The 25,995-nt window shown below is 48.4% G+C and overlaps 1 protein-coding gene across 1 annotated transcript; it reads right to left on the bottom strand.

Annotated features, from left to right (window-relative positions):
* Positions 1–985: 985 nt before the first annotated feature.
* DUSP10 (dual specificity phosphatase 10) lies at positions 986–25,525 on the bottom strand. The gene is made up of 4 exons (XM_040059652.2): positions 25,455–25,525; positions 23,014–23,859; positions 5,285–5,662; positions 986–2,268 (listed from the first exon to the last, which is right to left on the bottom strand). Exons 2-4 carry the CDS (start codon positions 23,813–23,815, stop codon positions 2,003–2,005), a joined length of 1,446 nt encoding a protein of 481 aa, XP_039915586.1. The 5' UTR covers positions 23,816–23,859; positions 25,455–25,525; the 3' UTR covers positions 986–2,002.
* Between the last annotated feature and the right edge of the window lie 470 nt (positions 25,526–25,995).

Genomic DNA, 25,995 nt, shown 5'->3' with positions numbered 1-25,995 from the left:
AAAAAAAAATCAACTTCAGTAGAAAAATAATTTAATAAAGGGATAAGTTTCAAGAAAATATCTGTATAGTAACAACATTTTAAGTAAAATGTCCACAAAAATATACATGTCTAATGTGATTATACATTAAGTTTTCCAACAGGTCCTGTTTTACACTTGGTTCAGTCCATGTAGATTTTCATCTAGGAAAAGCTTTCACTGCTATCAGCCTTCCTGGGACAGATCAGTTTCCACAACAGAATCATATGAGAAATGTTTTCTATCTCATTTTAGGCTCACACAAATGAACTTTAGAGGTGGTAACAGTCCAGAACAGATCAGGTTATACCATATCATTAAAGAAAAAAGTGAATACAAACAAGGAGAGTGAAAGGCAGGCGCCCAAGGGACACTGTCAAGCAGAAACATCAGCCCTACGATACACACCACACAACACTGACACAGCTGGAAAAGGAGGGGCAGGAAGGGAAGAAGGGCAAGAGCGAGGGGAAAATCCCAGGAGGATGATTGCCAGGAACTGTGGAACTGCTAAAAAAGGGGGCTATAGAGAGGCAGGGAAAAGCACAGGTGACCAACAAATGTCTAAAAACCGGACAATTTCGTAACATAGAAGATAAGTTAACTACAGGAATATGGAAAGGAATCAGTGGATGTTGTTTATTTCTTATTTTTCCAAATGGCTACTGAGCTGTGAAAATAACAGGTCTGTTCCAAAAAGCCCTCACCAGTAGTGCTAATTCAGTCGAACCGGAGAGAAAAATCTGGTTACAGAGAGATGCAAGAGTACAGCAGAAAGTAAAGAAAACATGTTCCACCAGCAGAGGACAGGAACGCAACACTGAAGGGGAGATGCCAAACAAGAGAGATCAATTTTGTCAATGGGAGAGGTACAACGCCACAAAAAACAAACCGAAGGGAACAAAACAGAAACCCCATCCCATAGAAAGAAAATGGAAAATGGCTAAAGAAATAAAAGGACACACACTTTCCAAAAGATTTTTTGTTTTATAATCAAAATTCTTTTACATAGACAACTGAAACACACCAATATTTTGTGCGAAAAATATTTTTAAATAAACTTTGCTTGTTCTAGATTTTTGTACATTCTGATATACATATGTAACAAGGTTTATGGCACTGTAACCAGGATCAAAACCATATAAAGGAACTAAATAATTGCTCTCATTTATCCTTTCTGAACCAAGCTGGCTGCTGTTGCACTATTAGACTTTAAAAATTATTATCTTATTATTAGTGGGCAGCCAACTCTTAGTTGGTTTGAACACTCAAAACAAACCCCAAATTATTATTGCACAAGAAGCCAGTGAAGGCATATGGCATAGAATGATCGAAGTTCCTTACTGTTAAAACCTTACACCCCAAAATAGAAAAATAGAACTGGAACATGAAACACACCAAATAAACTTTGTTTTCTTCTTTAGTTTGAGTCAGGAGTGTGAAAAGTGCCTCGCAGACTTTTGAGCTGCTCTGATTTCCTTTGCATCGGTGAGCCTTTTGCTAGGTTATCTTTAGCAAAGCCTTTGCAGAACCAAGGCCCTTCTGTTTCAGAGAGCATTTTTTCTGCTTTGTTTTGGCTATTTGTATTTCGTCTTCAACTGAGGTTTCTTCAGTCTATGAACCTGCACAGACTACTTAGCCATAAACTCTACAAGTAGCCAGAGAGGAGGGAAAAATAAAAATTAAAAGAAGTAAAGCCCAACATTTCTTCTTCCTCTTCTTCCTGTTTTTATTTTTAAAAGTACTCCTTTTGCTCTGAAGCCTCCCTGCTCTGCCGGTGTCTGAGAAGGAAATCATAACAGCATCCCAAACCCAGCAAAGTTCTTGGATCTTTTAAAAACCTTTCCTTACAAAAAAAGGTTTTTATTCACAAAAAGTTTGCCACAAAACTCCCCTTTGAAAGCTAAAAAGAAAACCCCATAACCCACCCATCGCTGCCCCAAATCAGGTGAAGAACAGCTTCCGCCCCCTCGCAGCTCGGCTGTCACACGACAGTCTCGACGCCGATCAGCTTTGGTGTGAGGATTCGAGGGGTGACTCCATTGTTCAGGTCTTCTTCAAACTCCAGTAACTGCCCCATAAAGTTAAGGTTGGGGGAAATGATTGGTCGTTTGCCTTTGACAAATTTATAGGCATCCGTCATGGTCATGCGTGTGTGCTTCATTAAGTAGGCGATAACGATGGTGGCAGATCGGGAGACACCGGCCTGGCAGTGGATGAGGAGACCTTTTCCACACTGATGAGCTTCCTCTGCAAACGAGACAGAAGAAAGAAAGATTTTTGCCAGTCTGTAAATTAGAACAAGCTCAGTGCAATTAAGAGTAACTTAATGTGAAAAGTCCCTTGATTTGATTACAAGCACAGCAGCGCCCCTTCCCCTTCCCCTCCAGCACATCTTCCCCCGAGGTTTCAGAGCTACTGAATGTGAAACTCCCAGTCCAGTCTGACACTGAAAATCCTCACATCCACTCTCTACTCTTCCTCAGTGGAACCATGCATTGAGAGACGCCGTCTCACTGCCAGGGAGCACTTTGTGAGGAGGGCAAGGCCCACGATGAGCAATCTTGGGCTCATTTCCACCTCATTTGCAATGCCACCGTGTTATGTCAGCATCCCAACCTCCCTGTTTTTCAAAGCAGGGAACCACTCTTCTAAAAAACAGGTATTTTCAGATTCAATTCCTAACAATACATCTGTTTGAAAGCCCTGTCCTCGGAAGCTTTACAAAGCTACTCCTGAACTGAGCTTCAGTGGGGCTCTCTGCTGCGCTGCCTCTGCAAAGGTAGGGGCTGGACACACACAAACCCGCTCCACCAGGATTCATCGCTTAGAGGGAAGCACCTGGGCAGCAACTAGGGGGCACAGAGTCCCCCTAACCCCATGCTAACAGGACATGAGAGAGGAGAGTCACTACCATACCATCCTCATCTGCCACAGCTTGCTTTTAAAACAGGAGGTGGAACTTTCAGGAAGTGACGCTTCAAACTACTTATTTTGTTTCATTCCGCAGGAGGAATGTGAATTTAGTTTGCAGGTTTTGGCACGAATCCAACCCCACCAAAAATACAGTTCAACCCACCCCACATGTTCAACCTGTACTGTGAAAGCATAAATGAAGTCAACTTCCCTCTAGACATTTTTGCCAGTTAGTATTTCAGGAAGCTGAAACTCCCTAACGCATTTTGACACACATTCCCAGAGAGTTTCTGATGATTTCACTTCCTATGGCTTTAGTCTTAGCTAAACCTGGGGTTGGTTGTGGTTTTTTGAAGACATATTTAAAGAAACATAGGCCCAACAATCTGCTGTTTAAACATTTCCAAATCCTCTCAAATGCAATTTAAAGTTTACCCTGAGGAAGGGAAAGCTTCGACCAGTTACTTCCCCAGCAGGGTAATTTGATACAGAAGAAAAACTCTCAATGGAGAAATATTTGTTTATTAAAAACAAAGACAGGCCCTCAAGCTGTAATTATTAAAAAGGAAAGTAAAATGGGTTTTGAAACGCCTTCTAAACCTTTCCAGAGCAAAGCTGCTTTCTCTTCTCTTGGTAAGGTCACAAGCCAAGCACTATCTTTTGGTGGTTTTGAGGACCCTAATCCTGCACTTCATGGGGATGAAGGGAGCAGAAATCTCTCCTACCTCAGAAGGACCTCAATGGAACTTCACAGTCTCTTTACCTAGGCTTAGCCTATTGCACCTCCCCATCTTGTTGAACTCAAAGTTTAAGGTTTTACTGGATTTCTTGACACAGCTGTTTTCCCAGAGGATCAAGGCAAGGTTCCCTTTTCCCTGCCCTTCACCCAAACAAGTGTTCACCTTCCCAGGCACACAGTAACCAGGGAATGCTGCAGCCTGGGGAGCTGACAGCACCAACGGTACCACTGGGGCTGGGTTAAGAACACTAGGGGAAATTTGAGTTAGAGATCCTTCGGTCCTTCACACTGCAGAAGACGAGCCCAAAGGCTCACAGTGGTAAAACTCACCTGAACTGCAGCATAAGCAGTGATTTCTCTATTCACTTCACTAAAGCCGTGTGGCTACAGAGCACAGGCATCAGCACACCACGAGCCCCTGCCGAGACACAGCCAGGCAAGGCTGAGGAGCCCTCTGCTTCCGAGCTGCCAGCCCTGCCCGGCACGCAGCAGGGGCAGATGGGCTCACAAGGACATGGTGAGCCTGGGCCTCCTGCCCTGGCACCCATTCCCACCCTTGCCGAGCCCGAGTGCACCTGAGTGCAGAGCCAGCTCAAAGGAGGGCAGGGAGGAACACGGCTCTGCACCCACTCCTGTACGGGGTCAGTCAAGGACCTACGCTGCGGTGCAGCACACAAGCACACTTCTTCCTTTGTCTAGTACTCCTCCATCAAGCCTGAAGTGTTGGTAAAGGAATTAGCTCAGCCTCAGCACAAAAAAATAGAATTTTGTATCGGCGGCACATTTCAGAAAACCCCTCAGGACACATACTTGTGCTAGGGTAGCACCTTTACTATGCCACAAAAGCAGTGTCCACAAAGACAGCTAGAGGGGCAAGGAAAGGTGCTCAAAAGCTTTCAGTAGCACATGCTGAGGTCATCTCTGACCAGCCCTGCTTGAAGTGGCCATCTGCCCTTAGCCTATCTGAGCACGGCCCTAAACTTGGCTGAGGGCTCTGCTGGTTGTAATGAGGTCCAGAACACTTCTGGGTCACTTCTTCAGCAACCTCCACAGCAAGCTGCATGTGTGTGGTGAACTCTCTCACACAGCCTACAGGGTTCAGAGGCTTATTAATGCAAGTTTTCATCACTATCCACTCAACCACACATACACTCTGAAGCTACAAATCTAATGGTGGAACAAGCCAAGTGTGAAAGTTTGTCAGTTTTCTCATTAAGTTAGCAAAGACTGAGACACCATTAAGAATTGTCACTATGAAAAGCTGGCTGGAAGCCACTGTGTGGAAACTAGGAATGCAAAGGAATCAAAAAGAGGGGATGACGAAAATCTCAATTTTGTGGGGTTTCCTGTATTTAGAAGCCTGGAGGCAGGCGTTACTATCACTGGATAAAAACTGTAACCTCGGGCTACTTAACCGGATGTGCCAGAGATGAGAAAGGACAGAAATATGAGGTGCTCAGCATTTCTGACAACCGAAACTAAAGGAAATATGGCCTTAACCAGCCTTCAGAGTTGTTGGCAAAGCATAAAGTTCGCTCTGAGTTGTTATAACGGGTAAAAGTAAGAACAACAAAAAAACAAACAGGAGAATTTCCAGGCAAGGGTAATTACCAATGAACTCAAAAGCCTCTTCAAAATACTGCCTGAGATTCTGCTTGTTGCTGTCAGTGGCCGGGAGCCGCTTGTAGTTGAACATGCCTTTCTCGTAATGGTACAGGGGCAGGTGGGTGGTCACGTTGATGACGTAGCCGATGTTCATCCTCTGCATTTTCTCCAAGTCCTGAGCATCGTGCTCGTTTCCGAGGAAGAGGAAGGGCAGGATGGGGGTCAGCTCAGCGTTCTCGATGTCTGGCGTGGTGGGGATGGACTGAGGTAGCACGGGGGGCACAGCGGAGGCGCCGCCCCCTCCTCCCCCCTCGGGGCACTCTTGCAGCTGGAGGGAGTTGTCGCAGAGGTTTTCGTGGTTCTGCCTGAAACCGCTGAGTCCACCTGGGAAGAGAGACCAAGCAAGCAGACACTTTGGTTAGACACCCCAGGATTTCTTCAGAGCACACAGTAGGGCCACGAGGGCTGGAGCTGGCTCTACTGTCCCCGCCACCACTGTAACAGTGTCACTGGGCTGTCAACAGCAAGGGTGGCGTGAATCAGCAGCAGGCATTGTCCTCCCTCTGCGCGGCGGATGGTGCCAAGGAACACAGACAAACACGCCTCTGTGCGACATCACCCGGCTGGGGCTGCCTCACCTACCGGCCTGGGCCACAAGGAAGGTGTTCTTCCAAGAAAGACAACATCACCAAAACTAGGCTATCAGCACACTGAAGCAGAGCAGCAAGCCAGCTGGGACAGTTTTAGCTTTACCTGCCCTTTAGCAGCTCTGCAGGGCATCCCCCCACCCAAGAGCTCCGAGGAGGACAGGAGCAGCTCACCCCAGCAGCGCTCCAGGGAACAGCATGTACCCGAACAAAAGAAAACCACTCCTTGTAACCTAACAGCGACTGAGGTGCTTGCTTAACATGCGGCAAACAGCTCTCCTTTTGCTGCCCCAGCCACCTGAAAATATCTAGCAAGAGTTATTTTTAGAACATTAAAATGGATTGGGAAATGGATCTGAGGGGGGAGGGAGAAGTCACTTTTTCGGTGAAGGAAGCTCGCGCCTTCCCTGCTCTATTGCTGGCTTTTTCAAGCCCCCTTTCCCTCCCCCTCCACTTTTTTATTTTTTTTTTTTTTTTTTTTTTTTTGAGGAGGGCAGCTTCACAGGCTGGAGCAAGCGAAGTGGACCTTCTTTCTACACCTCATTCTGCGCTGACATCAGCGGCAGGCTCCCCACCTGCCTGGTTTCCATGGCGATCCCACAAAGCACACAATGACATCAGCTGGCATGACATCAGCTCTTTGAGCGCAAACAATACAAGAACTACTACTTTGTGCGAGGCCTTTGGTAGGAGGCGGCGGCGTTCCTGGGAGCCGCTGATGTAATGCTAACAGGTGGCTCCTCCAAGAGAAAAAGGCGGAAAGCGGAGAAACGCAGGGATGCATCCCTCACCACCTCACACACGGTGCTGTTGTACCGGGATACTTGAAGTCATGCTCGGCATCGAGACCAGCCAAGTGCTCGGGCTCCAGTGCATTTTGTTAACTGTGAGCCAAAAAAAACCTAGGAGGTGGGAGGGCAACTCTGAAGTTACTAGAAAGAGCCACACTAGCCAAAGAAACAATGAGGAATGTCACCGTCCAAATAATGTTATTTAAAAATAAAAATTTAAAAAAAAAAAAAAAAAAAAGAAAAGAGAAAAGAGAGGCTTTTTGATTTTTCCATTCTCTTTCACAGTGATCCAGTGAAGGTTTAAAAGCGAAGCAAAACATGCTGCCGCTCGGGCTCTGGATGAGACCCAGCAAAGGGTTTCAATGCCTGCTGTTGAGTGCTGCAATTCAAATGTCCAACTGAAGTGTCCGCAACACGCCTGCCCATGGGGTGGGACCCACCCGGGTGGGACCCACCCAGGCCCACTTTGGTGCCCTGTGCTGTATTCCAAGGGCACCAGGCACCCAGACTAGGTTACAACCATCTGAGCCCCTCTAATGCAAGCACCCATTTTCACATCCAAACTCATGTCCTTCACACACTGCTAGTAATGTAATTTCCCAGAAAATCTTGAAATGCCTACAAAATACAGAATATCTACCCTGCCTCAAAAATGTGCTTGTCTTCAGCTGTTTCTGCTGTTTACAGGACACAAAGCGAACAGATCTGCCTTAAAGTTCTCTATTCTCAAAGTTGTTACAGCAGGGGATCAGGACAGAAAGAAGAGCAAGGACAAAAATCTGAGCTCAGCTGCACCACCTGGCCTCAACAGTGCCTGAAAAGTCTCAGAAACAAACAAGATGATGGTCCCCAAGCTGAAGATGTCTGAAGTCTCATCTAAACCAACAGCTGCAGCCTACAGTCTAGCCTAAAGGCTAAACCCACATTCCCATCTTTCTGAATGGGCAAGCAATCCATTCAGCTTGAATATTGCTGTTTGAACAACAGCCACAGCATGCTGGGGCCACAAAAAAAAATCCCTGAAAAAGTTGTTTTAGTGACTCTGGAGCCAATGCTCACTGTCCACCTCTTCTGCTGACTTCTGGGAAAAAGCAGCCCCAGGTGGAGGTAGGACCTCACAGATTCATCACTCAGGTGGGGACACACTGATGGCGTGGCAAACACACCAGCTGCCTTGTAAGACACAGCAGAGTATCAGGGCAAAGGATGGGAAGGGATCCCAAATACAACATGTGGAAGATGCCCAAACAAGTGGAGTAGCCAGACATATAATACCTTCATCCGCAATTTTTTTACAGGCATCTTCCAGTGTCACCATTCCTATTGTCAGTTCATGTCCCCCATTCTCCTCGTTCATTTTCTTATGTGAGAAGAGAGTTAAAAAGTCAGTTCAAGCAGTATTAAAAGCAACCCTCAGAGCAAATGTTCCTGAAAGAAGAATTACTGGGGAGAGGATCAGCAGCCTGAACTGGCTCAGACACGGCAGCAAGGGAGTACTGGACAAGAACACTGGTACCCAGAAAAGATGCAACAAGATGCAGTCACGGAGGGAAGCTGAACCCTATTCCAACAGCAAGAGCTTAGCTTGGATCTGTGCTGCCATGAGTCATGCAGGTCCCAAAACAGGACCCAGACAACTCCTGAGTGCTGTTATGTTCCCAACACACACGTTCTTGCACAAACTGATTTATGAGGCACGAGGGTAATTAAAGTGCAGCTCACGCATGCATAATGCTTGGGCTTTCCTTAAATTTGAGACTACCTCCCAAAACAGGTCCAAGCAAAGTTAATAATGATCAGTCAAAAGGAGAGGGATGGATTTTCCACATGAAGGTAAATACAACATACAAGGTATTCAAATGCATCTGCATTCCCTTGTCAAGCAGCTGGTATTTCAGCATTTAAAGTTTTCACGTAGGAATGGTAGAAGAGGTGGGAGAGAAGAGGCTGTACCCACAGCAGAGGCCAACACAAAGCTCTTGCAAGCCTGATGTAAGAGTTGATTTACTAAACTCAGTAAGGTGCAAGACAGCACTGCTACTGACCACAACTCCAGATCATAAGGAAGCTGGAGGCATGGATGCAGGGACTGCACTTGGGGTTGTAACAAAAGCTGTTTTGTGGTTGACCCTGCCCAAGCCTTCCCAAACCTGGGGAAAGAAGGAAGCATTACAGAGGGCAGTAACAGCACCTGTGGCCAAGAAGCACAACTTAGCAGAAGCACTAGCACAGAAGCTGTATTTTAAAAGCAGCTTTTTAGATGCTGTTTGCAATATGGGAAAAGCCTTCATCATACAGAGACAACCTAAGCAGAGAGGCAGTATAAAAATCCACCAAGAAAGCCCACGGGAACGCATGGCAGTGCTGCTGGAACCACAGCCATGGAGCCTGGACTCCAGAGCGTAGCCACCTTCAGCAACAAACCAAAATGCCAGCAGGCAGATGAGCCACCAATGTCCACTTCAACAGACTGTCCTGCCTGCAAGCCCATCTCTCCTGGCTTTAAACACTCCACAGGGCTTGTAATGACCACAGCACGGGGAATGACGCCCAGCCAGTGTGATGCAGCCTGAGCACGGGCACAGGGAACATCCCAAGTGCTTTTGCTCTGTTCCAGAACAGCTGCTGGGTGGGTGTTCAGAGGATTGAACCTACCCAAACCCAAACAGAGACGAACAAGGACGCTCAGCACTCTGGGGAACCCAAGGTATTTCTTCCATGAGGAAATCAATCAATGAGGCAGAACCCTTGCTGGCAGATGGCCTTGTGTGGCATCTAGCAGAGTACAACAGAACACCAAGGGCTCTTTGCTCACTGCTGATGCAAGACCCAGGTTGCAGAACCATTTTTGCAGTTGTAACTGCATGACATTTCCCAACATCCTGCCCTGCCAGAACAGTTAGTAAGTGACAACAGACTTTGGAGTTGTCTGAGACCTCAGAACTTTTGGGAAGTTTTAAGTCAGCACTGTACATGCTCCAGCTATTCCCACTCATTTGTTCAAGTTCATCTGCCCATAAACATCTCACTTAATGCTCCTCAAACTCCCCCACCAGGCAGCATCCGAGCAGCAGCTGCACACAGATTTTCCAGCTCCAAAGCCACCCAGGAGCCCGGGGCTTGCACTAGCCCTGCAAGACTGCAAGGTGAGCAGCTGGACAGCAGCCAAAGCAGCTCCAAACAAATTAAAAAAAAGACAAGCAGCATGGTGCTGGCATAAAAGTCATGCTTAACACAGTGTCTGTCATTTGCCATCAGAAGAGGGCAAATACAATGCAAAACAGGCACAAAAAGTACAGCAGGAACAAGGCAGACAGCTTTTTATGAGAGATTTATGGCCTTGCAACAGCATCATCTTCAAAGAAATCCAGAAAAACAAACCATACCTGCACAAATTTATAAAAGTGGATTGGCTGTTTGGGGATTTGTTCGTGTGTTTTGTTTGAGGGGATTTTTTTTGTTTGTTTGTATCATTGCAGCTTTTTAGTTTAGGGTTTTCGTTGTTCGTTGTTCAAGAATATTGAGAATTGAAGTACAAGGAGTACAGTAGCAGCTGCCCTCCTCCTCTGTGTCTCCTTCGGCATCTCCTTCAGCCACCACTGCTACTCTCTGGATGTGTGACTATATGCAAACTGGGATTTGGGTTTACAGTATGCTTTGGCACATTTGCAATATGTTTCCTATGTGGAAACAGGCTCTTACCCCCCCAGTTAAGAGAGTAAATTACCTTGTTCCCTCTCCAGTGGGAGGGAGAGGCAGCTACAGTGAAATACCCTCAGCACAAAGCAACACCTTTGCATTACCTCATCGGTGTGGATATACTTTGTTCAGAGCGTGGCAGGTACTGGGTGTTCCCGCTCCCACTGCAAACAGGAACATACTTTTATACATGACAGACTGCAGATGTGGGAGCCACATTTAGACTAAGCACGTGGTCTCGGGAGACAACCAGACCTTTTATACAGCTTTCAAAGCTGTCCAGGCGGATTTCTGGATCTGCTCATCCTCGATTACAATACCACAAAGCCATCTCAGGGGAAAAAAAAAAAAGAGGAAAAAAAAAAAAAAGAAAAGCAACGGACATACAAGCACAAGAATAACAGAAATCCCAGGACAGTGGGAAGCATCAGCAGAAGAGATGTTCGATCTGTAAATTCCCCTCCTCTTGAGGTGCGCAGAACCTGGTGATAACACAGTTCTGCTTTACTCGCTCAGGAATGAAGCCAAGCTTTAAAACACCCACTCCGCATGTGACCAGTCAGTACCACCACAGCAAACCCTGCGGCTGTGTTTGAGTGAGTTTAGGGCTGAAAAGTCACAGGGAGCATTTGGGGTGCAGGACAAAGACACTCAGACAATTGGGGCGTATCTGTTTAAGACGACGCTTTGAATTTGTGCAAGTACAGCCTGTTCCTTTAAACCTGTGACCTCATTTATTTACATTACTGCAGAAAAGCACTGCCAGAAGCAACAGCTGATGACAGTCTCATGTATTTTTCCACTAAGACAACAATTAAACTGCTCCTGTGTTATTAATGAACAGATGACTTTGTGTCAAGTTGATTCAAAGCACAGGATGCCTCAAGGTTAAGCAAACGTAACTCCAGCATATAAAAATAGAAGTTAGGTATGGTCCAGATGCTTCGCCCACCCAGTGCTCTCCCCCTTCCTCAGCCTCCTGGGCAGGAGGGCCCAGGTCTCACAGCCACCCCTCACCATGCAGCCACCAGTGTCTAGAGATCCTGCTGCAGGGTGGCACACCGGCGCTGAGCCACCTCCTCTGCAATGCCACCACATGTGCTGCTCCTGTACCACGGGCCCTCTACCAAGGAAGATGCCGCTGCACATCTTGGAGTGGAATTCTGCCATTATAGGCCAAATCCACTCCCAGGATATGGACAACCACCTAGACCATCTCTTCATACCACCAGCACAGCTACGGCTGCGGGTGTAGGTCTGCTGAGCGCCAAGGAGACTGTCAGGGAGGGCGTGGAGGCACTGGGCTTCCATCCATAGGGCACAGGAGCTAAGGCCGCCTTGCGGTAGAAGATGCAGCCATCACACTTGCTCACAGATGTTGCTGGAGTGACTTTAGCCACAACAGAGATGGTTCCTGGTGTGTCCTGGGGATTATGCTCCGCTCATCCTGAATGAAGGGATGCTCAGATCTCCTGAACAACACAAGACACGCAATCTCCTTACTCAAGCAGGGCTCTGCTTCCTGCACTACTTCTACAGCAATGGGGCCAGTCCCAGCAGATCAATGTAGGAGTGTTCCTACTCTCCAAGCAGACGTCCTTCTCCTCACCACAGCTACAGCTGAGCAGCGCTCAAGGCTTGCTGCAGGAACCTTGACATAGCTGTATTTGCCCACACCGCAGGAAGGGTGACTCCCCTCTATCCACAGGGGTGGGGATCTATTGGATCACACTCAGCCAGGTGACACTAGTGAACTCCTCACCTGTCTGCAGGATGTTCCCAGGAAACCCTGCCATGGGGCTTTCCCTGTCACCCACACAGCATTCACCACCAGCCGTGCTGCAAAAGATTAAGCTTTGAGCAAACATAAAAAAGTAAAAGTAAACAGCACACACAAAGAACAGCTTCCACCCCGATACACTCAATCTAATCTAGTCTCTCCCTCGAACTGAGCTGCCAACAGCACTTCAAAAAAAAGGCAAAACTTCACATTCCAAAGAACTTGCAAGGTCAGGTTTTTTCCATGTGGGAACTATCCCGAAAGGTCAATTTGTAGACAAATTCTGGCCTAGAGGAGTCACAAGCACATCCTTGACACAATGGCTTTGAGGTCCCCTTAGAAGTCAAGAGTGTGACGCTGGATGAAGAGGAAAGGTTTCCCCTCAGCATCGAGGGACGTGCGCACATGTTTGCATATTATTTCTAATTTTATCCCACTATAGTTCACACCCCTCACCACAGCACATCCTCTCCCACTGACTTTTGAGGTTCTTGGCCTCAGCTACTTTTATTTTTTTCCTCTGACACCAGGCACAGCAGAGCTGGCTCTCCCAGGGACGTATCCTAGGAGGGAGGAGAGAGGTCATCCAAAGCCCCTTCCCCTGCCAGGCTTTGCCAGAGTTGCTGGCTCTGCCCAGCTCCATTCTCAGCTCCTCCCATCCCACCACCACCCATTTTCAACCACACCATCATCCCCAGGAGCCTCCCACACCTCAACACATGACTTGCTTTTTTCCGCCATCAGCTTTCACCCCTTCACTTTTCCTCTTCTCATGACTACTAGATCATCTAAACTCATTCCAGTTAGAAAGAAGCGATCTTTCTTCCTTCACCTGTCACTAGAAAACCTTTCTTAGATTTCAGTTTAATACTTTATAAACCTTTATACTTCTTTGTCTTAAATTTAGGTTTTTTTTTTTCTCAGACCCTGGACACCCATGCAAACCCACACATCCCATCCATATCATCCCTTTTCCTGTCAGTTTTTTTTTTGTTTGTTTGTTTTTTGTTTTTTTGTTTTTTTGTTTTTTTTTAAATAGAGATGCTACTAACCCTTGGACTACTCACCAGCCTGCCAGAAGCCACCCTGAATACTTTGGGACCACCTCTCTGCATTCAAGACAGTGGTTCCAGCTTGTAACTGGAAATCTGCCCTATGCTATATGGGAGTGCTAAGTCTGCTTATTTCAAAATAAAAACTCAAGTATTCACGGGAAAGAAAGCCAGCATCCTTCAGAGCACTGTGTTATCCTTGGGGAGCGGTCAGGAAGGTGAGAGAGGAGAAGGTCTGCTCTGAATTTTGGTACAAGGACTAAACTATACAAGAATGTAAATAGGAATAAGGCAAAAAATCCCATATCCCAAACACATTATGGTGACGACTCTGCAGCCACCGAGGAGGACTGGACTTACCCTCCCCAGAGGGCAAGCGTTTATAGCAGAAACTCAAAATTAGTCCCATTACAACTTCTCATGGCAAAAGTATGTGTTCCCATGGGGATGCAGGCTAACATGAAGTCCAATTAAATAATCACTGGAAATGTCAGCGTAAACCCTGAAGGAATACATACTTCTACTGTGAAATGCTCCCACTCGAAATCATATTAACAAAAAGGTCATCAAGAAACGCTAAAGCTATGTACAAAGGAGGCAGGGGAAGTGAAGGGGGAGGGAACAGAAACTATTTTAATGCAATAAAATACCACAAATGGTTTTACATTGACAAAGAGCTATGGGTCTGTTTTCCCAGACAGAGGTAGAGCTGAGCAGATTTGGCCAGAACGCCAAGCTTCATTTGTTTTTCACTCTATTACCAGTTCCCTCCCTGGCCATCACCATGTGCAAGTGGCCTGGAAAGAGCCAGCACAGGAGCAGGATGCAGGTAGCTGTGGCTCAGCACGGCTGAGGAGGGAGAAGGGTCCCAGCACTGTGTCAGACATCCGTATTCCTGCACGCGTAGGAGTGGACCTCTCTGTTTAATCCGTGTGTTTTAGACAACACTGGCTTTTTCATGCTTCAGCCATCCATATATTCTCTTTCCCCTTTTAAGGGCAACCTCTCCAGGACAGCTTCTTTCTAAAGAGAGAGCAGGCTGCTTTGTTTCTCCTGAAGACAGCACAGGCTCTTTTTCAGTCCAAACCACTGCTCCTCTACATCAGAAACACCAGCAACATGCACATTAATATGAAAGAAAACAGGGTGCTGATAATACCACACCCCCATTTGGGAGTACCATCCATTCCTGATGAATTTAAACTCTTTTTAGACTAAAAAGTTTCTACCCTCTTATCTACAAATAACAATATCTGGCTCTGATTTGACATTTTTCAGCAAGGTATTCCAAAGCACATGAAGGAAAAACAGAGAAAGCAAAGGACGCTGTCTTGACATATCCCAGTGCCACACCGTCCAAAATAAAAGCAGAAGACTACTGGAACTAGCATGGTGCATGCCAGCCCACACTTTGACAAAAGCTTCAGGGCCAGCTCTGCTGGCACATTTATCCCTGTCTAAATGGTCAAGGAACCAAGGCTAGCCCCCAAAAACCTCACACGGAAAGAGGAAGTTGACCAGATTGCATCCATATTCTCCAGAGTCAAAGCAAGAAGGAAGCACGGAGAGAGGGAAGAGAAAAAGACGTATTTATAGAATCCAGAGCTAAAAGCAATAAAACAAAGAATATCACCAGCCAGATGAAAATCTACCCTTGTGTCCCAATAAAAGAAGTCCTTGTCTCCATGAGTGAGGTAACACTAGTATTTCCCAGGAAACAAGAATTGCGCTATCCCGCAACAGAGATGTTGCTCTGCCTTGCTGGACTAACACCTATGAATTTAAGATTAATTTCATTTTAAGCAATCAGAGTGGTTGTGTACCTAAAATATGCCAGCAAATTTTAAGCAGCAGCAAAAGTCTTATTCTTAGCTATCATCAACTGGATAGACAGATTCCCATTACCTTAAGAGGGAACAAGAAGAGTTAAGAGCCCAGCACCAACAGGTCAACTGCTCCAACAACAGCTTTTGCTTTAAAACATTAGTGTTCAACTGCTTACATAAGGCTTAATATCACACTTTGGCATAATGAACTGGAGGCAACCAATTTGACTGATATGACAGAAGCTTGCAAGTTAACTTCTATTTTCCAAGTCTCTTTATGCCGTCGTAAAAAATATAAAATAAAATATATGATAATTCTTGTGTGGACAAGGAGTAACATTTGTTCTTCTTTTTATTACCTTTAATTAGAAGCAGCTCTTCTCTGTTGCAGCGAATCAAGTGGGAATTTATCCAGGCATGCTGTAGACTTTTTAAAGCTAGGGCATAGTAAAAGAGTTGGAGCCAATGTGTTCACATTTCTATTACTCTCTTAATTTATTTTTTCCGACCTACTCCTTCGGAGCCCTGATCTTGGAAGCAGGGTGCTGCATGTACACAAAGCCGCACTTAACCCTGGCAGGAGCAGCGGCTCCCAAACCCTCCCACCCAGCAGGAGCATTCCCGTCCCTCCAGCAGCAGGGAATGACAGACTTACAGTTCCCTCCTGACCCCACCATCCCCAGACCCTCCAGTGGGGACAGCCCAGTGCAGACGCTCCCGCTGCAGGAGCTGTGGGTGTAGCTGAGCTAGACAAGGGTGGCACTGCCCCAGGCAGCAGCAATCAGAAGCTCATTCCTTCAAGTCAGAAGGAGGAGGTGGCACCTAGACCTACAAAGTCCCAGTTGCTCCCTGTAGGCTGGCCAGTTTGGGTCTCTCTGCACACACTCCCCTGGGGCAGGTTCACTGAAAGCAAGAGCAGGAGATCAGAAGCTTGTGCCCCTTCCGGATCTCGCTCTCTTTACTGGAGCAGAGCATTCCTTTGAAAAGGAAGCATCTCCCTCACCCAAGCCGAGAAACACATGAAGACGAGCATTGACTTTTTTAAAGCACAAAAAACACCTGGAGGCAAATCAGAGCTTAAAATTTAGCAAACATGTACTGTCAAGGGTGCTCCTAAATCCATCTCCCATTTCCTGTAGCAGGCAGCTGTATTGTCACCACTGTGACTGTGGATGGAGCCAGGGTCAAGCACACTTCACGCCAATGGCAGCAAGAGGGATAAGCTCAGTGTTATAAAGAATGCAAAGGACAGCAAAAGGAAAAAAAAAAAGAAAAAAAAAATTAGATGAGAATAACTTCTCTAACCTCACGGCAAGTCTGTCGTGTGGGCTTAGTCAGAGTTCCCCTGGCCATGAGATCACCCTGCCTCCTAGGCCCAGATTTATCCCTCTAGTCCAGTTACTCCCTTTTGGCACCACATGGAGGACTGACTTGCTTCTCCATCTCTCCTCGCCTCCTTCCAGCCCCAAAATGCTGCTCCAGAACTAGGTCAGAGACCACCTCCCAGTAGGACACAGGCATCTGGGGAATCAACATCTTTCTAAGCAGCAGAGGACACACCAAAAACGAACCTTCGGAGTGCTCCCGGATGTGAGGCTGCCTTCACCATAGATATTAATTGAAGCGAAGAGTTTCCTGCACTAAAAAGTCAAGGTGTTTAAACAAAATGAAACAACAAAACCCCCAAGCTTCACTACTGAACCACAGAGCATTCATCAGCACGCTGTGCAGAGACCACGAGCACCCCTGCACTCTCCAGCTGCAGAAACACGTCCCCTGAACCCCTCTGTGCCCCTTGCCCACAGCAGTCCCCATTCCGCCTCCTCACGGGGCGTCCAGACTGGCACAGCCAGGACCGGCGGCCAAACCCAAGGGCACTAGTGCACGTTTCAGCTTTCCCACAGCCCCCAGCACTCCGTGGATCAAGAGCAGGTGAAAGGCCTGCCAGAGGAAGCTGAAGCAAGCGCAATGTTCGAGATGGCACCTTGATGCAGCCTCCTCTCAATGGGACTCTGCAGCCTTTACTTCTAGGTAAGGCAGGGAAAGGTGACACCCATCATACAGACACTGCTCTTCTTTAAGCCCCACCTTACCAAACACTTCTGTGATAGCAACTAATTAACTTTTACAGTACAGAGGTGTTTAAAAAACTGCAAAAGACAGATTCAGGTGAGAACTTAGAATCAAAGCTTCAGAAAAACAACTGCTCACAGTAATTCAGGTCAGCCTTGTGATTTCTGGAGCCAGCACACTCCCAGGCCCACCAGGGACTTCCCAACAAGGCCAAAGCGCCACACATAATGTTATCTCACACACAGAGGGACAATGCATTAGGTTATCTTCCGATTACCATAATCTACTTCTTTAAACAGCATGACTTCTATGGCCCTGCGAGCTGACGTTGAATATTTGAGAGGTGTTTCCCTCCTGGCTGACTGGTGAGATTGCAAAACAGGAAAGCATTGAGATGCGTGCACGCTGCTCATATTTTTGACGTTTCTTCACTTTGGAGTTGCTTGCATAAGTAACAACCCCTAACTATAATGGGGCTTTTCACAGAGTAAAGAGTCATAGCCTAAAGACAAGGGTTGAGCCTCCACTTCAAATGCATCTTAAAGCCAAGCCAATCTCACCAAAACTTCTGTGTTCATAAGTGTAGTAAAAACTTTGGCCACTGCTTTGGAAGGGAACTACCCATGTATGGCTCTAAAAAATAATTTAAATAGTCCATCTGTATCAGTTAAGATGCAAACACCACTCAAGCCTCAAACACAGCTACCCTTCCGCCCCGAGCCTCTCCAAAAGATTGTGCTCACCTCAAGAATAAAGAGCCAGAAGACAGACAAGCACACTGTCCTAGAAAGATTTCAGTAGCAGGATTTCTCACCTCTGGCAGGGCATGGGTAAGGGCAGCACATGAGGCATTCAGCTAATTATAACCCAACATCTACCTACCAGGAACATCATAGGGAATGCTACCCCAGTTTACACAGAACTAGAACAAGAGTTTTCTTAACAGGTATCAGAGAGATTTGCCTAATCTAACAGTTTGCTTCTAAACTCTGAGTTCTTAATTCCAAGGGTATAAGAAACTGGGGAGCCAAAAAAGGTGGGAAAAAAAAAAAATCTCCTTTCCATTCCTCCCTTTCCAATGCAGTGTCATTTCTCTCTTCCCAAGGACAGTTAAAATGTGATAGGCATCATGCAAGCCAGCACAGCAAACTCTCAGATGCCATAATCTGGGAGAAAATGCCACATTTACCATTACTGTTGAACAGGCAAAGTTTAGAAGTACCTCTCATCTTCAGAAGTATGCCCTCAAAATATGTAAAGACCGTGGTCTCCAGCCACACTATTGTCCCAATTTATCTATATGGAAAAGGCCACAACACATACAACCAATTTTATAGTGTGATAGCCAAGATCATTTATTCCAGTAGAAAGATACTTAAAGCACCAGCAACCAGTCTGAACATGGAAGGTGAAATCTCAGCCCTGACAGAGCCAGCAGAAGCTCTTCACGCAAGGACTGATGGGGCCAGTTCTCCTCTGCAGCACAGAGGGAATGCACTTTATTTTCAAACGTTAAGTAACGCATGTGAAACATCCAGTGTTTCTAAAACGACACATTTCCCTATTACAACCATGACCTAATACTTATTCAGTGGAGATCTCTGGTGGAAATAAGTGCCAGGCACGTGTTTTGTTGGTCAGCTGGATTTGTTGACCATTACATCAAGTTTTACTTTCAAATACACTTGTACAGTGTAATCTAATTAGGGTTTAAAGCAACACTGACCCTGTTAAATTATATAATTAATGACAGTAATAATTAATGAATTTATACAGATTATGACCAGGTCAGGTATTTCAAAGGCAACTGATCACAGTATTTACACGAATATTGGAGAACATAAAGCAAGTAATTATTTATATTGTAAGCATCTCAATTCCCCTGTAGTTGTTTCAGCTTTGCTGATATGTGACTCTAGTATGGTAAGAGATCTGAAACTATTCTTAGGCCATGGCAGAAAGCATGAAGTGGTTTGCTGGCAGGTCTTACACTCACCACTATAACGAGAGCAAGTTTCTTCATCTATTTCCCCGTCAGATGGGCAGAGAGAAAACCGAAAGCCAGGGCATCAATAAGCTCCTTAGACTGAACAAGAACAGAGAAGGAACCAGAGAAGGGACCGGTTTTTGTGAAGGAACCAGCAGGTACCTCCCCATCTCCTTTGCAGAAGTCTAGCCATGAGCTTACAGCATATGGTAGGAATTAAAAAAAAAAAAAAAAAATCCAAATCATATTTTTCACCTCTGCTTTCGAATTCCATTGCTTCCTTGAAGTCAAACACAGAAGCCTTTACAAACTAAACACAAGACTTAAGCAGGTTCACAAGGTTCCCACTGCTGGGTCTTGAAGAAAGAGGAAGAACAGCAGGATGGAGACAATGCCACTATACCCTGATCAGGGAGACAAAGGCAACTCCTCTTGTGTTAAAAGCTGTCAAGATGTGCTAACACAGATGCTTCAATTTTTCATTTTTGTTTCCTTTGTAGATTTAATTCAACTTGTGGGGAAAAAAAAAAAAAAGAAAAAAAAAGAAAAAGCTGAACTTCAAGCCTAAATATCTCAGTCAGGGAAAAAGAATTCTTTTCATCTGAACGCAAATGAATTTCCCACTTTCCATTTTTTTAGGTCCCGGTAGCAAACTCAAGCACATATGCCCCCAGGACTCCAGGCCACTTTGCAATGAGTTAAGGCATTCAGGGAAGGCAGAGATCCCCCACTGTTGGGTCTGCAGGGGGGAAAGGGGCACAGCCCTACCAAGGAGGGCCAGGGCTGCTGCCCCAGCCCAGAGTCACAGCACCACGCTCTCTCCCCCTCCCCAAATTCAGCTTTGACACTGGCCTCAAGCAGAAGGGGCACTGGGCTTATACCCAGTTTTGCCTCCTCTCCCTTCCAGCGTTAAGGAAAAAAAAATATAAATTAAAAAAAGAAAAGCATCCATAAAAAGCGAGGCCTTTAGGTTTCAGCAAACACAGAATACCATGGTCTAGAGGTGTTGGGGGAAATATGACTTCTTATTTTGTTTATAAACAGACTGAGCAGCAGCTTCAGCCCTGACAGCTCAGGCTGCTACAGCCCGTGTAGCAGGACTGTGAAATACAGGACTCTTAAGGGTTTATTTTTTGTAAAAATAGAGGATTTATGCCTGTCTCAAGCGTTGCTGTGCCTTGTGGCAAAAGAAATAAGCAAACTTCCTTCTTAAGAGCTTAAATCAAAATTATGCATATGTTATGCTTATGACCAAAAAAAAAAAATAATAAACGTTAAAGGAAGCAGCAAGGAGACGCGTGGATAGAAAGGGAGGAACAGAGGTCTTTAAATCCTCCATGCCACAGCTCACACAAAACCCTCTCTCGTCACAGCGCTAGCTCACACTCTGCCCTGCTACATTAAAAATAAACCAGACCACCTCTTTTTAACTCGCGCCTAATAAGGTGCGCCATACATACATTTATCTATAGACCACGGTCCGGCCTTGGAAACCGGCGCAGGGTTTCCGCGCTACCTCCAAAGCCCGGGCAGCCCCAACCCGCACGCCCGCGGGGCCGGGCGCTGCCGGGCACAGCCGTAACCCAAGCCCGGCTTGGGCGGCGGGACCGAGCCCGCGCCGTGCCAGCGCGCCCCCGGAACGGCAGCGGGACGGCGGGCGGACAGGCAGCACCAAACATGGGCAAGGGGGCACCGCTCGGGGCGGCGGGAACTTGGACAGCCCGGCTAGCAACCAGTGTTTGCAAACACAGCACCGGTGATCAGATGGGCCGGCAGTAAATCAGGGCCGGGCAGCGGAGAGCGAGAGAAATCACCCCAAGTAACAAACCCAGGCAAAGAGGGCTCCCCGGCCACCCCCGCTGTCGTTTTAGCGCCTGAACCCAGGGACGGGGATGCGCCAGCTCCGGGGCTGCTGAAGCACCACGGACAAAACGCTGTCAAGCGAAACTAAATAACGAGTGCTTCCAGCGCCACTCCCCCAGCTCGGAAACTTAGCCACAGCCTTCCTAAATTCTGCTTTATCCCATGCTCAACTCCATCTGATCCCAGCTGGAGCCCCACTTCAAAGAACGGGAGGCGAGTTACGGCGAGGCGGGGAGCTCCCCGAGGTGAGGTCTGCTCCAGCCCAGCTCATCACTGTGTCCAAAAAGCAAAGGATTTGGGCTTTCTGTCTTCTGGTACACTTCCAGATCTGTTGACAGCCCAGTCTGGGGAGGGGATTTCTCCTAAGGTGGGGTTTGAGGTAACATTTCTTAGTGTCTGAAAACCAAATACGGCCCAAGGACTCCCACAAGCACCTGGTTAAAGCCAGAGCAGCACACAGAGCTGGAAGGTGGGAGAAGGGGCTGCCACAACCTGCCCACGGGGTCCCACAGCTCAGCACTGCTCGGAGACTACTGCTCTGCAGCTTCCTCCCAGCCACCTTCTTACTCCAGGTACTGAAAAAGTACCAGTGTGAGGTTCAGAGAAGCTATGGTGTTCTCAGAGGAACACAGAGAATGCCTTCAGCACACCGCTTTTCTAAGGATAGGAAAGCTTGCAGACTACAACCACATATCCAGTTGCAAAGGCTGTACAACAGAAAGATTACCACCAGAAAGGCAGGACTCCAGTGGCAGCCTTGCTCTGCCAAGTGCCTCATCTCCCTCTTCCACAGGTGAAGGGCATCATCATGACCCCAGAGACTCAAAAAAAGCATATTGGGATCCTGTAGCAAGAATCAAAACAAGCCCAGCATGACCACACTTTTGCCAGGAGCAAGGAGACAGTTCAGCAATTTTAAGCTTCCACAAGATACACACAGAGAGAAGTATCTTACAGTACCCTTAGGTCCTACAAAGCCATGAAACTCAGCTGAGGAAAAGGGATGAAGTACCAGCCCACTGCATTCTCCTACCACACCGTGCAGGATGGAAGTAGCAAACTGCACAGAAAAATTAAGAGAATTAAATACATACAGTATGAGCTAAGCAGCAAATCCTTCCATAGTTTCCCATTGCCACAGCCAGTCTCTGCCAACCATGCCTCCAAATGGCATAAACACCCAGGGGAAAGGAAATTTAATCTAGAGGGCAGAGTTGTTATAAATAGGATCTCGAGAATAAAGTGAAGAAAGGGAAGTATCCTTGGATGATGCCTTAATTGGTGGGGCTCATCTCCACCAAAGTATTAAGGGATAAACCCAATTCCATATTAAAATAGGAGCCTTTACAGGAAAGCCATATACACACATAATCACTCATACACAGAAACACAACACTTTCAGATCACTTTTTAAACAAATAATCTCCCTCTGTCCATTATTCTGACCACGTATCACCAAAACAAGGCTTGATTGCTCCTTAAGTTTTGCTGACTGGTCCATGACACAATGCCCCAGACCAAGTGGCCTCAGACCAAGTGACCTCCCACATCTTTCCTCCCCCCTCCTTCTACTCTCCCACTGTCCATCTCCAGCACCTACGAGTCCAGTTTTACACGGACTAAAATAAGGCTGCTAAGTAAAGGTCAGTCTGGCAAGCTAAAAGAGAAGTATCCCCTCCTGGACCTCTGCGCCTTGGGCTATAAATACTCAGAATAAGCACTGGGGGAAATTCTTTGTCTGCACACATAGACACCAGGAAGCACATTTCCTCCTCCTTCCACTTCCCACCCCTCCTGTTACTCAAGGACAACATCCAGAGGAAAGCAAACATCTCCCTGCTACCAGCTCCACGATTTGTCCATGGAAGGCGTTTGCTTTGCCACTCGTGACTCGAGGCACACAGGCCTTCCCAGAGATAAACAGATGCTTTCAAGTCCAACCATCAGCGAGGCTGACTGCAGAGAGCACACGCTGCAAGCCAACCAACACACCGTCTGGGCAACAAGGACGATTTACCTTTTAGGACTAGGGGCTCCTTGCCTTCTCGCTTGAGTGACTCCAGCACTATGTGGAGTGGCTGGGAAGGCATCACTCTGCTTGGCTCATTGGTATTCTCATCATAAACTACGATTTCTTTGGAAAAGATTCTCTTGAAGGAGTCCTTGCCTTCCCGGCAGGAGATCAAGTCCAAGACGGTGATCTTGCCCTGCTGGAGCCTTCTCCGGCTGATCTTGTCAGAGCAGTTAATGTGGACAGCCCCTTGAATGTGGCTCTTATTATACTCCATGAAGGGCCTGCAGTCAATGATGACGGGCCCTTGGTTCTGTTGGTGGCTCTTGCTGCATTTGGTCATCTTCTTGGCCAGATCATTGGGGTAGATGATTTTGATGCTGGTGAGTTGCTTGGCGCTCCCTGAGACGGGGCTCCCCACTCCGCCCAGCGGGCTCAGGCTGCCGGCGTTCTCATTGCTGTTGACCATTTGGTTGGCAGGGCAGGCGGGGGAGGCTCCGGCGTGGCTGCTGCTGGTGCTCGCTTGAGTTTGGGCCTGAGCGTCCTTGTCGTACGTTGCCACAGTGCAGCAACTGGCACTGCTGCATCCACAACTCAGGGAGCGTGCAGAGCCGTTGGATGAGGGCATATACGTGAGATTAGCAGTCTTTAGGGACACGACAGCTGCGCCAAGCAGACTGGAGTGGCTCTCACCAGCAGAAGAGGCAGATTCAAGGAAGCTAGAGTCTAAACACAGGTTGAGATCCTGAGGTCTCACTGGCCTCGAAAGTGCCACTACTACCCTGTCGTCTAAAGGAGATGGAGGCATGAGGAGGCTGAACACTAGCAAGTTAAGAAGAACTCAAGATCACCCTGAAAAAGAAAAAGCAGAAGAGAGAGAAGACAAAAGGTGATGAAAACAGATCATGAAATCACATAAACCTACAGATCCAACAACTTATTTTGCCAACACCCGTTATCCCTAACCTAAGAACCCCTTCTGACAGTTACCAGCTCACGGCAGTTGCTAAAAAGCCTTTTCAATGCTACAGAGAATACTTTAGCTATCTCCACGTGTGCCCATGGCACGCAGAACCCCCACGAGCAGCCTGGACTGTGCAGTGACACCCAAGAAGAGGCATTTTGCTATATGCAGATGGTGCTGAGCTATTCCAAAACCCTAGGCTGCAAGGCTGACCACTGATAATGACAGAGGCACGTTCCTTCATCCCGTTGCTCACTGAAAAGGAAGGAACTACTGGGCTGAGTCTGCTACAGGGAGGAACGCGTAAGAGCTGAATAGCTGAATGTGTCATGGGTGATATGCAACTTTTCCAGCGTGCTGGAATAAAATTAGCCTGTGAATAAATTTTCTGAGACAGTTACACACTTGAACACGTAAGGCTAAACAAAAAAAAAAAAAAAAATACCCAGAAGAAAACAGAAGAATTAACTTCTGGAGGTCCCTGTAAGCATGCACCTTGCATTTCCCTCCCCCCGACAGAGGTGAATCTGGTCCCAGTTAAGCCCCTAGCTCCAGGCTCGGGAAAGCAAGCTGCTGTTCTCCAGCAGTCCATGAGGCAAGTTCCCCGCTCCCCACCGCGTTTTACAGCTTCTATAAAGAGCGGTCCCCTCTGCCCAGCCAAGGTCACTGCCTCCCCAACCTTTGCCTTCCCATTCGCTGAGACGCAATACGCAGGATTTGAATCCCCCCGTTTCTACTCGGCAGACGAGGAAGACGACAAGAGCAAAACACTCAAAGCCAGCCCTGACAGCGCGTACCCTTCACCAGCAACTTTGCGAGCGGCCGCAGCTCTCTCTGAAAAACCCATCCCAGCACCAACTTCACCAACTCCACCAAGCCCCCGGAGCGATGCGAGCGCTCGCAGCTCTCGTCTGCCGCCCCAGCCGGCTCTGCACCGGGCCGGCTCGGAAGAGGCACGGAGACGTCCGACCCGCACAGGGGGTGGCCGGGGGGCACGGCCACCGCCAGCAGCCCCCGCTCTATGGAGCGAACCCTCGGGCATCCCCGGAGCGCGGAAAGGCGCCGCGACCCGCCCGGGGCACGGCGGAGCGGCCGCAGCCGGGCAGAGCGGGGCCAGCGGCGGCTCGCTCGGGACGCTTTCCCAGCCCGTTCTTTTCCCGACCCTCCCCTCGCCCTATTTTAGGATAAGAACTAGGATAAGGGCGCCCTGAGCGCCTTCGCCTGACGCAGTTACAATTTTTAAATAAAGGAGGGAGACAAGCCAGTCCCCCCAAGTGAGGGGAAACAACGAAAGAGCCCGCGAAAAGCGGGAAGCTGGAGTTTTGCCCCCGATCGCGGGGAGCCGGGGCCGCCGCCAACCGCGCGGCGGGCCGGGCAGGCGCTGCCCGCCGCGGCGGCCCCTGCGCGGGCTCCCGCAGCCGCGGGCCCCCGCTCCGCTCCGCGCCGCGCCCCGCGCGGCTCGGCTGCGCTGCCCCGCACTCACCGGCGCGTCGCGCTCCGGCCGGGTGCGCGGAGGTGGCGGCGGCCGCCGCGGGAGGTGCCGCTGCTGCCGGTGCGTGTCGCGCCCGCTGCCCCGCGCGCCGCCCGCCCCGCGCCCCGCGCGCCGCCCGCACCATCCTCGTTACTTTCTCTTTTGCTACCGCGTAAATGTACGGCCCGAAGGGGGCGGGGCCCGCGCCGACGGGCGGCCGAGACGGCCAATGGGAGCGCGGGGGCCGGCCCGGAGGCGGGGTGATGACGTCACCGGCAGCCAATGGGGAGGGCGCGGCGCCGGCCCCGCGCCCCGGGGCGGCCGCCGCTCCCCGCGGACGGGCGGGGGCGGCCCGCGCGCGCGGCCCCGCGGCAGCGCCCCCCGCAGGACGGGGAGCGCGCGGCGCGTCCCGGGAGCGTCCCGCGCCCGTCCCGCTCCCGGCCGTGTCCGCGGGAACGAACCGGGCACGGCACCAGTGCTGCCCGTCCGCTCCAGCCTCGCCGCGAGCGGCTCGGCAGCGAACGAGCGGCGCCAGGCCGGGAGGATGCCGTTC

The sequence above is a fragment of the Hirundo rustica genome, chromosome 3 (genome assembly GCF_015227805.2).
Source record: "Hirundo rustica isolate bHirRus1 chromosome 3, bHirRus1.pri.v3, whole genome shotgun sequence".
NCBI classification, from domain to species: Eukaryota; Metazoa; Chordata; class Aves; order Passeriformes; family Hirundinidae; genus Hirundo; species Hirundo rustica.
This window is presented reverse-complemented; position numbering and strand designations above follow the sequence as displayed.

Excerpts from the sequence above, each read along its gene's own strand:
- DUSP10 (XM_040059652.2), bottom strand. The coding sequence starts at position 23,815 with ATGCCTCCATCTCCTTTAGACGACAGGGTAGTAGTGGCACTTTCGAGG. Across the intron at positions 5,663-23,013 it reads GGAGCCCCTAGTCCTAAAAG|GTGGACTCAGCGGTTTCAGG; the intron begins GTAAATCGTCCT and ends CTCTCTTCCCAG. Across the intron at positions 2,269-5,284 it reads AGAGGCTTTTGAGTTCATTG|AGGAAGCTCATCAGTGTGGA; the intron begins GTAATTACCCTT and ends TCTCGTTTGCAG.